General features: G+C 43.9%; 1 protein-coding gene across 1 annotated transcript in view; it reads left to right on the forward strand.

The window, feature by feature from the left end:
* The first annotated feature begins 1492 nt into the window (after nt 1–1492).
* LOC104266991 (SPRY domain-containing SOCS box protein 4-like) overlaps nt 1493–17513 on the forward strand; it is a 45696-nt gene continuing 29675 nt past the window's right edge. The window contains exon 1 of the mRNA XM_009865417.1: nt 1493–2186. Coding sequence (XP_009863719.1) covers nt 1493–2186 — 694 coding nt within the window. The remainder of the gene's footprint in view (nt 2187–17513) is intronic.

A 17513-nucleotide genomic window follows, 5' to 3' on the forward strand; every position in this document is an offset into this window, starting at 1 on the left:
TATGGTGGGATGGTAAATTTTACAGGTGTTCTTTTCCTAGACTTCTCTTTTTATTTCCTTCCATTGTGGGTACACGTTCCTTACTCGTCTTCTTTCAGAAGTGATCTTTGCAGTGGGAGAGGGCAGAAGTCCTTTAGCAGGATAAACATGGGCTTGAGACTTGTCAAGTCTTGCAAGACGTTCATGCCCCGCCTGCTCTTCGGTGCTTCGTGAAAACCAGCTCTCACGGCGGCTCTTCAGGCTTTTGAGAGTCTGGTGGCTTTTTTACTTCTTTTTTGGAACACTTCGTCGCTCTGTCAGGAGATGAGCGGCGCGGGCTCTGTTCGTCTGTGTTTGAGCATTCCCAGCCTTGTCACTTCTTTTGCTAGAAGACAGAAGGATGCCTGCTGGTGCAGATACTGTGTTTGATCCAATGTCAATCATCTACTTTTGGTGATAGGTCTTCATTTTTATTCCTTTAGTGCTTCGAGAGGTTCTTGGCTTCCCTTTGCGCTCTACCTGAGCTCAAAAATGTGACTGTATCTAATTTAGCCAGGCTGGGGTGCTTTTTGACCACCACCTAAATTACCACGTTTGTGTGTGGAAACGGAGAAGTATATACGTTTCAGAATTATGTGTCTTGCTGTGCTTCAGTCCTTTTTGTCTGAAATATGGGAAACGTGGATTAGTCTGTTGTCCAGTAGCATAAAGAAACATACCCAAGAGCTGAAACTGCCATTCTGCATTTGTCCTTTCATGGCTCCTCTTCCCTCGTTGCCCCCGTTTTTTTTTTTTTCCAAAGCTCCTTTATAAAAGGCGTGAATATTTTATTTTTTTTTAAGGGCATGTTAAAAGGAAACCCGTTCCTTTTGTGACTGTTTGCTGTTGGCTGCGTTTGTTTTCATAACGGCGCAGAAGCCGAAACCTTCCGTCCCCTGGGTTCAGTGAGAAATAAAAGGAGATTCCAATGCCGCGTGTGTTTCTAACGCTGTGAAACAAAAGCGTAAGTGAAAGCGAAGCTGCCGCTCGAATGTCGAGTTTATCGCAGATGCTGGCGAAGAGGGTTTACGCCTTCTTTGAGGTGAACTTGGCCAGACTAAATAGGTGGAAGGGCAGGAGGTGGGGAGCGTCTGCGTCCGATGGTGAATTGGAGGAAGTGTCTGTCTGCTCCGGCGGGCTCCGTGTCCTGCCGGTCAGCGCCGTCGGATGCCGAACAACAAGTGGTGGATTGTCAGCTGTGGCGTTTGAAATAACTGCTGGGCACGAGGCGAAAGTTCTTTTAAAAGAAACACGCTGCGGGTTCGCAGTTGGCTTCCTTAAACTAACTTGGAAACTTTCTGCTTTCTTTCAGGAGCCTTCTCGCTCTGAGAACGTCGCTGCTAAAAAGCTTCTGACGGGAGGAGTAAATCCAGTCAGCTTCTCCAGTGACTGGCTCGGCGTAAAAGCGCTTTCATGAGGTGACATCGGGCCAAAGTCAACTTCTCTTTCTCCTTCGTAATTCTGCAGCCAAGCAATGGGCCAGAAAATCTCAGGGAGCATAAAGTCTGTGGATGTGAGGGAGCCCCCTTATAGACCTGTTAAACGAGAGCTGAGAGGCCCGGATTTTTGCAAGCCGGCGCGACTGGACATGCTGCTGGATATGCCCCCTGCCAAGCTGGAGGTGCAGTATAAACACGCTTGGAACAACGAAGATCGCTCCTTAAACATCTTCGTAAAGGAAGACGACAAGCTGACTTTCCACAGGCATCCCGTTGCCCAAAGCACGGATTGCATCCGGGGCAAAGTGGGCTACACCAGGGGCTTGCACGTCTGGCAGATCCACTGGCCCACGAGGCAACGGGGAACTCACGCCGTGGTGGGCGTCTCCACGGCCGAAGCGCCGCTGCACTCGGTGGGATACACGTCCTTGGTTGGTAGCAACAGCGAGTCGTGGGGCTGGGATCTGGGGCGCAACAAACTCTACCACAACTGTAAAAACCAGCCCGGAGTCACGTATCCCGTCTTTCTGGAACCCGACGAGTCTTTTGTACTCCCGGACTCCTTGCTGGTGGTTTTGGATATGGATGAAGGGACGCTTAGCTTCATGGTGGACGGACAGTATCTTGGAGTGGCCTTCAGGGGACTAAAAGGGAAAAAACTTTACCCCATAGTCAGTGCCGTTTGGGGGCACTGTGAAATTACAATGAGATACATCAACGGGCTCGACCGTAAGTGTTAAGTATTTCTTCGTTGCGCTGACTTCCAGCCTTTCCTTACGTAGGATTTTTTTTCTTTATCCTTTTTCTGAAACGGAGCACGCTGGGGGGCAGCAGACTGTCCACCCTGAGTAGATTCCATCCCATAGTTGCTGCCCACAACTAAAACCTAGTGCTCGTGTTTTGTAACGGTGGGATGGGTTGTGTCAAAATATTGGAAAGCGGAGCGCTGAGGAATCCATGTCCGAAGAAAGCGAGATAAAAAGATCCTGCAAAACATGCTGGGTATATTTAACAGTTAAACTTGTGTTTATTGGAGGATGTGTTTCAAATCTGTGGTTTTCAGATAGGATTTGTGGAACCTGTAGAAATTTCCTGTAGTAGCAGGAACTCGTACACGGTGTGGATAAACGTGCTTGAGTTCAGGCTGGTGGGCTCTCCTCGTTCTGTGGTTGCCTTTCCAGGACCCTCAGAAGCAGCTGTGGATCCCCAAGAATCTGGGAGTTCGGGTCAAAAACTGTGTTGAGCAGTTTTTCTGAAAGAGGCTCTGTTCCTTACTTATTCCTTTTGGAAGGTGCTCTCGCGGGGTAATTTCTTCTCCACAAACAGAGGTTTTTGGTTAAGTCCTTTCAGATATAAGGGCTAATACCAGGTTAAATCATTACATCTGCTCTGTGATTCTCCACTTCTGTAAGGACCAGCGTGTTGCTGCCGTGACCTCGAAGCAGGAGCCCAGCAGAAGACGAGGTGCAGAACTGGGGCTTGTCCAGTTCTCACTGGTGGGGCAGAGGTGTGCTCCACCAGGTCGGCTCACCTGCGGTCAGTGCTCGGCTGCCGTGGGGTGGCGAGCGGAAGGCTCAGCGGGGTAGTACGTGGGACTTTGTTCAAGACCGTGAGCCGCTGGAGGGATGGAACGGTGCGAGTTGTCTGAGCCAGGGAGAAATGGAAAGTGTTCCTGGTATATAAATATGAATGAATACATGTGAGTAGAAATACATAGATGCAGCAAAAATAGGGGACTGAATGAAGTTCTCGTGGTTTTGGGGCTTTATGGAGGGGACTTGGTCTTGTAAAAACAGAATAGTAGCAAGTGTACACACCTGCCTTTCAGTTCGTGGTTTCCAAAGGGATTTACTGTTCTGTTCAGTTAGGATGGGGTGGTCTGATTTTTTTTTTTTTCTTCCGTTGAAAATTACCTCTCTGCTCATTAGCTGTGCGTCTGCCATACAGAGTAGGAGCATAATTAAATAAATTGACCCTGTTTAAGACTACCTTTTTCTAAACATCTGTAATATAAGCACTGGGGGAAAGAATCTTTAGCCCCAGAAGCCCCACAGGTTATTGCAGCCAGATGCTAAATGGCAGCTTCCTGAGTGCCTTCCTGGAGGGGAATATCAGAGGATTGTAAGTATTTTACAGTTACTCGACATTGCAAAGATTGGTGTGCTGACAGCTTTTATTTTTTTTTTTTTTCCGCCCGGAGGGAGAGATACTTTTGCAAACTTGAGTATTTGTGCACGAAAGCAGTTTTTAGAATACCAGGACTGTCTGCCAAACTAAGCAAAGCACAGCTCGGCTTGGTCCACCACGTCCACACTGGGAATCGTTCCGCGTTCCCTCGGTTTGCCTACACAGACAGGGCTGCTCGAGGGAGCTCTGGAAAACAAATGAAAACGCGGGAGGAGGATGCGAAGGAGTTTGGTAGAAATCGTGAAATGAAAGGGGCTGAGTAGAGAGGGATGGCTGTGCTCTGCGAGGTGGGAGAGAGAGAAATTCCCATCCGGTTTCTCGTGGGATAATTTTGCTGGGAGAGGCAGGATAGCTTCCTAAACTATCCCTGAGAAAGTCAAAGGAATCTTTATTTATTCTTTTTTTTTTTAAGCATGAACCCATGGCTAAAAGTAAATTTGTAAATTAAACTTTTGTGTGGGGCCAAACACTGACCTGCTCACACGAAGAGGAAGTTTAAAGTCACTTTGCCGTGGGGCAGCTCGACATCCAGGGATCACAGCATTTGTTACCACGTGTTCGCTGATCCATTACTGTCCTGCAACAAAAACAGCATTCAAGAAACCAAAGTAGCTTGTTTGGCTGGGGCTGTGAAGCAAATGCCTTTTTTTCTCTGCTAGAAAGTGTTTCCAGCCAGCCCTTGCCTAGCGCTGCGAGTCTGGCCGTGGCTCTTCTCGTGTTCCCTAAATGTTCCCTAGCACTTAGTGCCTCAGGTTTGAATAATTATTTGTTCTTGTGAAAATCAGAGTAGGTCTTTCAGAACAGAGAGATGTTCACAGATTTAAATACAGTTCAACATACTTATATACTTTCTTGTTGCCGGTTTTGTTGTTCAGTTGCTTTTTAACCTTTCAAATTCTCTTTTTTTTCTTTCCCCCTGCTTTCCTGAGTGCATTTCGTATGGCCGATTGGAGCTTTTCGTAGATCTGGCATAAGTAACTCGGCCATTCTTGAAGCTGTGCTGTCAGGCAGTGCCTTTTAAGTTGCTATTTAGTGATTGATCGTTACTGCTGGGGACGCAGCCCACAGCTTGCGGTGGGTGTTTCCGTGGTTTCTCACAGAGCAAGCGGAGCCCTCGGCTGCCGGGTTTTCTGGTGTTTTCAGTGCTTGCTGGTTAAAGAGAAGACTTCTGAATACTTGAAAGGCCCGTGCATTTCAGTTGCCTGGCAAAGGGCGAAAGGCTCGCAGGACCGGAGGAGTGAAAGGATCAAACGGTGGCCCTGTGCAGCTGCAACGAGCTTCAACATATGTCGTAGTGGTACAGAGACTTTGAAGTATGTTAATTACTGCGTGGATGGCACAATTGTAGAAGGGTAAGGCTGCAGGTCAAAGATCAAGAACTTGTGTGCCCTCTGCATATTGCTCCTAGAGTTAAAATCCGTCGTCGTTCTTCCAGCCGCATCTGATGCCCAGAGTATTCTGCCCCAGAAGCTGCTTGGAGCATCACAAAGATGTGCTGAGACTTTCACGAAATGGTTTTTCACTGACGTTTGAGAGACTCGGAGATGTAAATCTTTCTGTCAGGGTTTGGGAGCGAGGACGGTGGGATGGGACCGAGAGTGCTCATTCAAAGTACATCGAGTTCTTCCCAGGATAAACTTCTTTGATCAGATGCTGTCGGCATTTGACGTGCTGATGCTTGCCCAGTGCCTGAGTTGTACAGAGCTTTACGTCACACTGCTGACTCGTTGCCTGTTGCAATAACTAAAACCCCCAGATAACATAAATGCAGTGTATGTTCTTTTTCAGATGCTCTTCATCAGGGTATGTTTCAAAAAAGGGAAGCTGTTTATATCCAGTGTCGGATGCGAACTCCTGAAGACTATTTCTATTTATAGACTAGAACAGAGAACCAGTGAAGTGCTTTTGCATAAAGGTACATCGCGGATCGTGAGCGATACGTTAGTAGTACTTAAACAAAGCAGCGGGAGGACGATATAGCAGGGCCACGGTGGAAAACCTAGTTGTTGAGTGGGTGAGTTGAATACAGTCGATGTATTTTGATCCTTAAAAATACCTGATAGAATAGCCAGTGATTTTGACTTCTAGAAGTCAGAATGTTTTTTATAAGGGTGCATCACAGGTCTGGCTCTGCCCTGTCCTGAATTGATGTGGAAGAATAAAGCAGCTGTTCTGTATTCTGTGTATATTAATCATAATCATAGGTGATCCAAAGACATAGAGTTTAATAACGCAATTCACAGGTACAAAATTGCTGCCTTGGAGTGAAGCACCTGGTTGGGATGTGTTGTGTACTCATTAGGGCCGCTGTCTCTGTGGACTCGTGACAATTTCCAGAACAGCTCCAACGTGCCAAACTTGACTGTTGGGCATTTGCGTGAAGAAAGGCTGAGTCAACGTTTCAATGGGCTCTGAAAAGCTTGAAATGTGAAAGGAGCAAACTCTGAATTCTGTGTTACGACGTGCTGAGTCGACTACGGTAACTCAAGATTAAAAAAGTCATACCACCGATTTATACGTTGCTAGTTACAAATCCCAAAGCTCTATCTTGCAGATGAGTAAGTTTGGCAAGATTTTGGGGTAATGCTGCCCAGCCAGCTTTTTGGTAACAATGTCTGCTGTCCAGCACGGCCGTGTTTTACTCTTGGAAAGCTCCAAAATGAGAAACTCCTGTTTCGATTGAAAATAGGCTGTAAGACTTTTTAAGATAAGCAAAAGCATCCCATTAACTTCTTTATTCTCTTTCATTCAGAATTTAGCCATGTTGTCTTAAACTGATGTTTTCTTAGATCCAAGAATTACATTTATGAGACATTTGGGATGCTGGCTGCTCTTTATGCCTGTATTTCTTCCTTGTATTCCTCTTCTTGTTAACTACAGACTCTAAGTTTTCCCCCCAAATGGTTTTCAATTAAAAAATTCAAATGATATTCTTTTTTGTTTATTTAAACCTGTTTGTCTTACATGATGTTCATACAACACATTGGTCTGGAGATTGCACTGGAAGTAATACATGCTAAAAATGCAGTATTACTAAACCATAGGAAGAATTCTCCCTACAGACATGCAATCAGAAGATGAAGCGGTAGTAATTAAGCAGCTAACGCTGTGAACGAGCCGTCTTTAGCTTTTGAGATAATTTAACAGGAAGCAGCATTTTCGGTTCCTGCTTCAGGAATGCTGTAGCTCATTGCTGGGGTGGTTTTTTTTGTTTGTTTTCTTCCCACATGCACCCCCCTTCCCCTGGTTAAGCGCATTTCTTGTCCTTTAAGCCTAATTTGTTGACACTTTCTAAATTGATTCTCATCCTTTTCTCAGCAGGTTGAAACCACAGCATTGTCACTAGAAAAATGAAAAATGCCGCTTGGTTAACTGGCTTTTTGCCTTGGCCACCTCCTGCCCCTTCCTGGTGATCTCTGTGTTATGTCTCCCACCAAAGATACTCCTCTTTTTTTCAACCCTCCCACTTCTTTCCTCTCTCCCCTTGCTGGGTTTCTCTTTTCTTTCATGTTGCCACAGTTACTAATAATAGATGCTCACCTGTTTGTTTTTTTTCTTCTCATCCCTAACTTCGGGTAGGGCAGTCTTTGCTTCTGGTAACAGCAGGACCTCGGGTGGGATGTCCCTTTTCCAGGGGAAGGACACTTCAGACTTAAGGGTGTGACTTTATCTGTTACGGTGAATGGTCTTTATAATGATTGAATAATTATCTTTTTTTCATTCGTATACATTAATTGTAATCAGGAAGAGAATCATCTCATTGCATCAAGCTGGTGGCAAACAGTCGCTGATGAAAGTACGTGGCAACAAAGAGCTTCTGAGACTCCTGTGCTTTTTAAATTAGCCTGGTCTTGTTTTATAGTAAGACCTATTAAGACCTCCAGTGATAGAGACTCCCCAAGCAATCATTAGCTTTACAGAAAAGAGAGTTTGATTGTTTTTGTTTTTGTGGTTTTTTTGTTTCCAATCTTATCTGGTTTGTTTATTTACCAGGGAATCCAGTTGTCTTTGGCCTAAAACATAAGATGTTCACCTGCTGAGTTTCTAAGTTCAGTAGCTCCTAAGGTGAAGAACAGGCTTTAGTAGGTTTATTATTTAGTCACGGTTTATTTGCATCCCGACGTACCTGTGCTTTTTCTTCCTGCTCTAGTTCATAAAGAGGCTGTGGCAACTGCCAAAGCTGACAGTTTTAAGGGGAAAAAAAGGCATGTTAGTGTGTTCTGATCATGTTTCCACTGGTTTTAGGAATTAAGAACCTCGAAGAGCAAAGGCTGCACCTCTGTTCTCAAAACTGAACTGAACGTTGTAACCCAGGGTTACGCTTTGAATGTCGTATTTATTACTCTAAAATCACAATTAGACATTTGATAGCCTTGCTTAGGTCTTTTCTGTATTTGCTCGAGCTACAGCGCTGGAGTTGCTCAGCAACATGAGCTAACGCTCACGGGTTTGTGTTAGAGGTGCAAATGGGTAAAGAGTGTTTGGTTTGGGGTTTGCCCTGACAGTATTGCCGTTGGGCTTTGCAGAGCGTAAATCCAAGCTTCAGGGCAAATGAAGAGGTTTTTGCAGCACATTATCTAGCGATATATTTACTCTGTTGCCAAAAAGTGTGTACGCTTTGTCCATTTTGACTGTGGTTTCATACAAGTTTCCTTCTTAGTTCTCCTTCTCCTTAAGATACTATTTCATTTGCATCTTGAGCCGTGGAAAACTTCCCTTCTCTAATCATGCCCTCTTTCTGCAGGATGGCCTCCTCTTCATCCCTTACGGACAAGCAGGGGAGGCAGGTAGCAACCTCATTTCTAGTTTGGACTCAGAGCAAATTCCACTTTAAAAAGAAAAACATGAGAAGACCTTGATCTGCCTGGATGTATTGCGGTGCAATTTAAGTAGCAGTCTTCAGGTTATAGGAAGGACATACACTTGATTTCCAGGCATTACTTTGCAATGTCGATGGTGAACTACAAAAGATAAAAAAGTTTTCATTTGTATTTTACCAGGAGAAGACACTTTCCTTTCTACAGCACGCCGCGTCTTCACCGCGAGTGGGAATTCGTGTCGGCACGCATTGTTTGGATGGGAAATTTAAAGGCAACGTGCTACTGCTTTGCAGTAAAAAGGAACTGGAAATGCTTAATAATATTCTTCTTCTGTATGCCTATTCCAAATGCCATGGGAATAGGCCACAAAGCCTTGAAACAGCATCTCGAAGGTGAAAAAAACATTACTTCCTCTTCTCTGCAGTTTCGGCAAGCTTGACAGCTACAGTGTGTTTATTTAGCCAAGACAAAGTGATTAGTTTCTCCTAGATCCTGGTGCTTTTCCTCCTTTCTTGTAGTGTTTAACTTTTATTTCTTGGCATTCTTTGGATCAGAGAGCCTGTAATTGGGCTCAAAACCCCATTCCTCTGTCCATCAAAACAAAACAGAGCGTTGGGTTGTATTAGTGCCCCGTTCACGCTTCTGAAAATGCCTTGTTTCCAAGAGATTTGCTGTTTGGGGAGGCTTTTAAAAAGAAGTTTCTGTAAAGGTTAAAAAAATTTTTAGAGGCTTAGGAATTAGGATTTTTTTTAAGCACTGATTTTTTTTCCCTGAAGAGCAAATTTTAATTTGAAAGGTAGCTGAAAATATTATGAAAATAATGTATTTTCACTGAGCAAAGAACTTTTCTGCAATAAGTTACTGCTGAAATGCATCATCCAGCCACGGGCACCGTATCGCAATCAGGCGTTGAACCAGCCCAGCAGCGTGCTGGGAATTCCTGTGCCTTTTCTTCCAGCCTCACTTTATAAACTTCTGTATTCTTTGCCCGATTAACCACCACAGTGCTGAATCAGCCTTTGCACTTAAAAATTTTTACAATTTTGCCACCGATGGTGGCGAAAGCGGCCGATTTTTGTGAAACAAGCGCCGTTACGGTGAGTGACTTGGGTTAGGCTGGGCTCCTGAAGAAAGGCCAATTAATTTCTTAGTTCATACCGAGTTTCCCTGTGCTGGAAGGTCTCATCACGTAAGCAGACTCACTGTATGTTGTTTTTTTTAACTAAAGCCGTGGCTTTAGTGTGCTGTGTACGGTTGTAGCCATGGCTACGTCACCGCTCCATGCGTGCCTGCCATATGTGTCAACAGTTTGCTGGTTTTAGTGGTGTGACCCGGTGGCCTCTGCCTGTATAAACAAATGAAGGGCAAAGTGCAGAGAGATCAGAGGGGGAAACTTTAAACATCCTGCAAAATCTGCAGTGCATTAAGCGCACGTTAGCGTTTGGTTACAGCCAGTCCTTTTGTGCTTCTAAATAATTTGTCCGTGACGCGGAGGATACCTTCCCCTGGGGATTTCAGTGCTTTTGCCTCGTGTTAAGGAACCAGCCGCGGTGGGATTTCCTTGTCTTGGGAGGGGAAGTAATGGCAGCATGTGCTTGACTTGTCATTGAGGTCAGGATTTAAATGTTAAAGTTGTGGGGACAGGCTGCGCACAGGATGAACTGTGTCGTGAGCGACAGGTGCCCCGGAGGCAGGAGAAGAGCTGTGTGTGCCAAGGGACGGCGAGAAGTGAGAGGTGAAGTGGGACGTGCCGGCAAGATATGTTTGAAAGAGCAAATGTCAGGAAGGCACCGGTGCCTTGAAAGGAAAAGAGAAGGCGGAGAAACGCGGTTAAAAAAGGAGAGACGCTTTGACAGGAGGAAATAAGCCCTGCTGGAGTAAGCTGGGTGGCACACGGAACAGAAAGGTCAGGACTACCCAAGATCCTGGATGCCCAAGCGTGTCCCTCCTTTGCTTGCTGTATTTTCAGCAGCAGATTTTCTGGCAGGAGCAGGGAAGCTCAGGTTCCAGCCCTGCGCACGGTGGGAAGGGAGGGAGAACTCCACCGGCTCCTGCGGGTGTTGGCACAGCCCCGCGGGGCTCTGCGGGCTCCTGGTAACTGCTTGGGTTTGGAAGTCAAAGTCAGAGCCCGTGGAAGTCAAAGAACTTGGCGAAAGTTTGTGTTCTCGGTATGAACTTCACAGGAACCGCTGTGATGCTCTTTGGCATCTCACAGGGGCTTTTGCCATTCGTGACTTTGCAACTCGGTTTGAGTAGAAGTGAGTGAACTGTTAATATTTCTGCCTCCCAGATGCCCTGCAGATTTTTCTGAGATATCCTTAATTTATTTCTGATGGACTCTTTCTAAAATGCTGCATTTTTTTTTCGTTTTCTGAAGACTTATTAAAATTTGAATGTGCTCTGCGTAACAGATCTTGTATCCTCTAAAAGAATTGTGTTGTTCCATGTATAACCGATCACCAGTAAGAAGTTTAAGGCATTTTATAATTTCAGTGACCAAGAGTAAAGCAGAAGCCAAATTGTCTATGATGCCAACATCAAAATCCGGCATTTAATGTGATATACTTGAAACACCGGGTTATAGCCTTTTATCATCATCCCAGGCAACATTTCTGAAATGAAACATTGATAAATTGGCGAATATAATATATATCTATATCCATTATGCATATATAAGCAATCTTCAAGTATGAATGAAAAAAAGTTTGCCTTTAAGATGGGACAGAGATGGAACCCGCAGGTGGCTGCTCCGGTTCTCCAGAACCAGGTGTGAGAACCTACCTGCTTGAGGGGGAGGGTGTATATGAGGAATTTTTGCCTGAAAAGTCTAAAAAAATGTGCCTTTTGGGGCATCCCCGGCAATGTTTTGCTGTTGCGGCGGATGGTTTTTCTCAGCAAAGCACCTGAAAAATCAAGAAGTCCCAGAGCGCTGAGTAACTTCTCGTCAGACTAGTCGGCTGGAACCCGCTCTCTGCTTTCTGTTCCCCAGGTTGAGAGAAACTTCCCTAAAATGCCAGTGTCGAGAAGCGTTTTGTGTATGAAACGTGAGTGAGCATAAAATCTGAATGTCACTTTTGCCGTAGAGTTATTGTGACTTTAGCATAGTGGAAATTCACTTGGAGCGTACTCGTTTAATCTGTAAGACTTCTTAATAAACTGCTGCAGGAAGCATGTTACATTAAGTAGGGAAGAAAGTTTGCTTTGGCAGGGAGAAAACAACAAAATCCTGTGTCTGGTAACAATGTCAGTTTTCCTTCATATGGTCTGAAGAGAACACCTTGCAAATGTAAATATTCAGAACTCGGTAGGAGCTCTACCATTAGGTGTTATTTACATACGTGCAATTTATTTTCCCTAATCCTAACTGATGGTAACGATTTTTGATGGTGTCATGAAGTCCTTTACAGGTGGAGAAAAGCTATTATAAAAATAAAAAAGCGTACTAATCGTTGCTGGGCAGGAGGGAGTTGAATTAGTGTGTTGTACAATTGTTTGGTTTTCCATCGTTGACAATTACTTGGCAATAACAAATGTCATTATCTGCTATTTTTACCCTGCTCTGTGTTTTGTCACCCTTGTCAACAGGATAAGCTGTAGATCCAAACCCTGTAACATCCTTCAGGGACATTCACTATGCTTTTGCAGTGTTCATTTTTTAAAAAACTGAAGCTTTTGCTTAACTTGGTGTGGTTTTAATATTCAAAGTAATACGTGAAAGTAAGTGTTTGGTAGGAACCGACCTGCTCTTACAGCAGGTGAAAATGGTCATCGAGTGTCCTCTCCACTCTGAAGTTGTTCAGCACTAAGCAGAGAAGAAAACCACCTTAATATAACCGGTGCGAGAACACACATAAAGCCTAAAAAAACCCACCCAACAACAAACCGTTTTCTCATGCATTTAGGAATACAATTTTGAGCTGAAAAGGCAGATGGTGAATCCATTTCCCGATGCTAATGGGACGGTAACGTTCCGATCCTCTGTAGAGCTGTGTGCTTGCCTGAAATCCAGGGGCTGCCGGCAAACGGCATCTCCTCCTGCAAAAAGTCTTCTCCGTTGGTTTAGCTGGTGAGGGAGAAGTGCCTCCTGCTAGCGAGCAGCTATGGGTAGTGCTGGTTCTCTGATTTCTCTGCAGTGAGTATCATAAAATACTGGTTTTTTCAGTAAGCAGGGAGGAGCAGTGCTGCGTCGTCCTTTTCTGAGGGGACGGCTGCAAGCCATCTTTTACTCAATTCTTATTTCCTTAATCTTTAAATGATACTGTCTCTATTGCTACAGATTGGAAAGATGGGTTCTGTTGGGCTGATTCTGCCTGTTGTTTTGCAGAAACAATCTGTAAAAATAGTCTTCTGAGGTAAAAAAGCGAGGAACAACCTTTGAAGAAATGGAGGCGAGCCGCTCGAGTCACAAAAATGCGGTTGCACAAAGCTGTCTGAATGGGCCTTGAACACATCTAAATTTTAGTTCATCCCCTGAATAAACTCTAAAACTTTTCTGCTATTTTTAAAGAACAATTTTCCTCGACTGTCAAGAAGTCACTAGTTGAACGTGGCAAATCCCACTCAAGCTGATGCTGCTTTAACCTTAGCTTTGCAGAATAAGTCAGCACCGGGAAGATGGGTTTGCAGCTGGCTGATGCTGGGAAGGGCATGTTTTGCTTCCTACAGGATTAGACCTGTAATTTTTCCAGGTCTTTACCTGCGTTTTAGGTAACGACTTCCACGTTTGCGTTTTAATTTTACAAATCGGCTTCTGCAGGCAGAGCCAAATTTCCCGTACCCCGTGGTGAATGAACACCCACGTCTCATTCTTAACCCATTTTAGGGCCTGTCTTGAAATTCTCCTGTAACACATCCAGCTGCTTTTGAAGAAGAGAAGACAGCTGCTTGGTTGAAAACGCGGTTGTGTGGTGCAGACAGCAGCCTCCGAAGATGTTACTGCCCTTTTTTGTTTGGTAATTGTCGCAGGGAATTCGGCGCCCTCTGGGACACCTCTCCTGCCGTCGCTCTCCGGCTGTTTCCTGCCTCACAGGAAAACCAGCAGGAGAGTAAGTAAGTGATTTCTGGTTTTAATTAGGCTGACAAGGCTGCGTGCCCCGGAGTGCATTAGGAGTTGTAGTCGTGAAGCTCGGCGTCCCCAGAGGCGTCCCCTGGGCGTCCCTTGCAGCTGTGTGGGTCCAGGCTATTGAGAGACCAGGGATTAATTTTTTTAATTGCGTATTTGCTGCTAAAATTGGTTCTCAGTGAGTATTCTGGACCAAATAACTGGCAGCAGTGGTGGCCTCGAGGCATGCCTGTTTAGACTCTTCATACAGAGGGATTTAGGTGTCTCTTCAGCCGCTGCAATTGAGTTCAGTCCTTTTTTTAATAGCAAGGGTATGGAAGTAACTGCAGCAGTGACTCTGCAGCACTTCAGATGGCACCTTTGTACTCGCTACAGGAATTTCCATGGTGTTCCCATAGAGGCCTCAGACCTACTTCTGTGGTGCTTTTCAATATATCTAGATGTTCCAGCTGAGAAAACAAATGTATTTTCAGTTATCTCATCAACATTATGTACAAGAGATTCCATGAGAGGGAAGCTCATGTAGTTCTTGTTTCGTGTTGATCCTCGCTGGAGATCTGGTGTTCAGGTAAAGATTAAATTAAAAAATTAAGAAGAATTTGGGCTTCTGCTGTTAGAAAATGTAATAAAGAGTAGAATTATTAGGCAGGTGAATATATGTGATGACAATTGTGACGGTTTCATGGAAGGGAGTTAGTGTAATGCTTTGTCAGAGTTCTCTAGAGGGGATAACACACGTAGGAGTAAGGGCAGTGGTGAATTGTATCTTGCTCACTGTGTGCTCTTGTCCATACCTGTCCTCCTCTACTCTTTCTCCTCAGCTATAAAGGCAAGTAAATAAATACTGAACTAAATAAATACTGAAACTTAATAGGCTGGGTAAGCAGGAAAGTGTGACTTCTGCACAAGGCAGGCTAAATAAACCTGATTCTGACCAAGTGGTCCACCTGGCTCAGTAATCCAGTCTGCAATAATGACAATTAATAGAGCTGGGGAACCTTTTTTTCTTTCCCCGATTCCTGTGAAGCTTATTTTATCTTATTTTACCCTTAGCCTCTAATCATCTGGATTTCAGTGACTGCCTTAGCCAGATGTGTAGGGGTTCAGTAACCCTTAAGAGTTGGTTTCCTAAACTCTCTAGTCTTGTTCATGTGAGCTTTTGTATCCAGAGCGCGTTGTGGCTGCTTACACGTGTGTTATGTGACAAACCACCTCCTTTGGTTTGTTTCGGCTCAGCTCTTCATCCTAAAAAAGAAATAACTGCGGAGAATTTTAAGAAGTTGTCTGTGCATTCATAAGTGGTACAGAAAAAGTGGCAGTGGAAGGTCTTGTGTGAAAATCTCATTCTGGTGAAATGTCAGGTCCCTTATTTTAAAAAATGAACCCACAAAATTTCATACGTTGACAAAAAGCAGTCCTGTAAATCGTTGCAGTGAGATGATGTGAAAATCAAAAGTATAAATGGGTTTGAGAAGAGTTTAAATATAGTCATATATAGTCATATATATATATACACACATATATACACACACACACACATATATATAGTCATATAGAGAGAGAGTCCTATAGTCAGAAGATCTACTGATCCCGGTTGAACATTGCAGACCAGTTACATCCTTCAGCACACGAAATGTCAGCAAATGGAAAACAAAATTGCAGTAGGTAAACTATAATGAAATCTTGTGCTCATTACATGAAGTTGAAATTTCATACGGTGCTTCCTTGTCTATTAAAATAAATACAAGGTTTAGCTGTATGGTTATGGAAACGGAAAGACCGAAAGCGAACAGACGCGAGTTTGTGGCTCGACGTGTAATGATCTGGGATTGGAAGGAGAGAACGAAACTTGATTTTTAGTAAAATGTCAAGTAATTTTGAAGAGCACTGAAGCTGTTACGTGAGTTGCAGCAGAGATTGCAGGACTGGTTTGTCTGGTCGTGTAAGGTGAATTTCATTTTCACTTTGCCTCTATGAATAAGATGAAAATAAAGTATGGAAATAGTCCTCTTAGAATTATTTGATACCCTGTTTCTCACATGTGTTTTCCATTCCCGACTAAATGCTTAAAATAGTTCCAGGAGACTAAACCCAAGTTTTTGTCAGACACAGTTTATAAAATAGTTTCAACAGCTTAAAATGGAAACGGCTTAAAATGGATTATTATAGGTAAGCCTAAAAACTGCCCTCAATAAAGATTAGACCACGGCAGAATTCCTGATGTTGCTCAGTGGTGGAGATTATCCCACTTTTTTTTCTGGAGCCGAGTAGGGGCGTCTGTTCTTATTTAGGTAACCTTTAAACCTGAAAGGAAGCCGTACATGTTGTCTGCAGGTTGTTGTTCCCTGCGCTCAGAACCCGTCGTCACAAACACATCGTAAATGTAAAAACCTCCCTGCTGGGGAAAAGCAGCAATTATTTTGCCTTCTCTTTCTCTACAGAAAGTAGGTGCAGCTCAGCCTGTGAAGAAGAAAAATGTTCTATTTCAAGGGAAGGACCTTGTTAGGTCTGGCCTAAAAATCCAGCTGTGACTCAAACCCATCACCAGTGCCTCCAGTCTGTGTGGCTTTCTCTTTGTTGCCAGTCTTCATCTCCCCCAAAACACCCCTAACAAATTCGTCGCTGAAATAATGTCCCAGTCAAGCTGTCTGTCAGCAACACTTTGCGATCTAAAAAAGATGGGTTGTAAGAAGGAAAAAAGCATTTTTTAAACTTCTCTCTTTTTTAAGCCTGGGAAGTTTATTAAACAAAAAAAGATCCTGAGCTTTAAGAAAAGTTAATTACGAATACCTTGAATCCTTGAACATCCTCGGAGTAGTTCCTTTGCAGATTGACTTATTTGCCAGTAAGCTTAATCTGTTTGACGTGCATTGATCCAGCCCATTAAAGAAGGTCACTTTGTCATTATTCCCTGGATATTCAGTAACCAAGTCTTCTCCCAGCTCAGAATGACACCACCACCAGATCTATTTGGAGCTAAGTCTCTGTTCTTCTGGGGAATTGCCTGAACTCCATACCTTGTCTGTTTTATTTTTTTCATGTCTCTTAAACGCTCTTGTTTGGAGCTAAGTCTGTGTTCTTCTAGGGAATTGCCTGAACTCCATACCTTGTCTTTTATTTTTTTCATGTCTCTTAAACGCTCTTTTCTCCCAATTATTATTGTAAACATGGACTGTAACTTGACAGTACGTTCTTGCACAATCCTCCCTCTGTGCTCGCTGCTGCTGTCTTACTGAGAGCAGTCTTCAAAAATTGTAAGTTCACAGTGCTGTGATGATGTTAAATTGCCCAAAATACCACGGAAGGGAACTGATAACACGTTGTGCACATCACATGAAGGACTTGGCCGTGAGAATGTAGCTTAATGTTGATGTTTGGGGTTTGTTATCCGTTGTCTTGATCATCTTTAGTAGTCGTGGTCAATAAGCTCAGAAGGGGTCATCTGCAGGAAAGGGTGATCATCTTTTTTCTCTCTTCCCCGCCTCGTGCTTACATGTACTTTGGGGACGGTTTTGGTGTTTTGGTCATAGTTTGCATTTTTCATCCTTCCCAAGTGCAGGATTTGCTTTCCCTTGGAAAAATGACAGTACTGAAAGCAAGCAGACTTGGACTCGCAGACGCAAGATAAGCAGAGACTTTCTGGGTCGGTGTTGTCCAACGACATTTAATACTTGACTTGGGTGGCTTATGGGGCACAGGAGCGAAGTTTGGTGACTGTGTTGAGCGTACGGAGGGGAGCTGCAAGGATCATTCTTGGCCTTATTTGTAATGCTCTTGTTAGTGTGGCGTCATATATAATATTTTATCCAAACTGTGTTGAATCCTGGACTGAAAAGAGAGGAGAGTGGTAACTTGATAGTGTCACCTTAGGATACAAGATGATTTGTGGAATAGGCTTTATAACCGTGTTTTCATTGTGTTGGGGTTGACCTCTGTTAAAAAATAAGTCCTGGAAGACATGGAAAATGGACATAAGAGGCTTTTGTA

Source organism: Apaloderma vittatum, unplaced genomic scaffold, assembly GCF_000703405.1.
Source record: "Apaloderma vittatum isolate BGI_N311 unplaced genomic scaffold, ASM70340v1 scaffold6080, whole genome shotgun sequence".
Lineage (NCBI taxonomy): Eukaryota > Metazoa > Chordata > Aves > Trogoniformes > Trogonidae > Apaloderma > Apaloderma vittatum.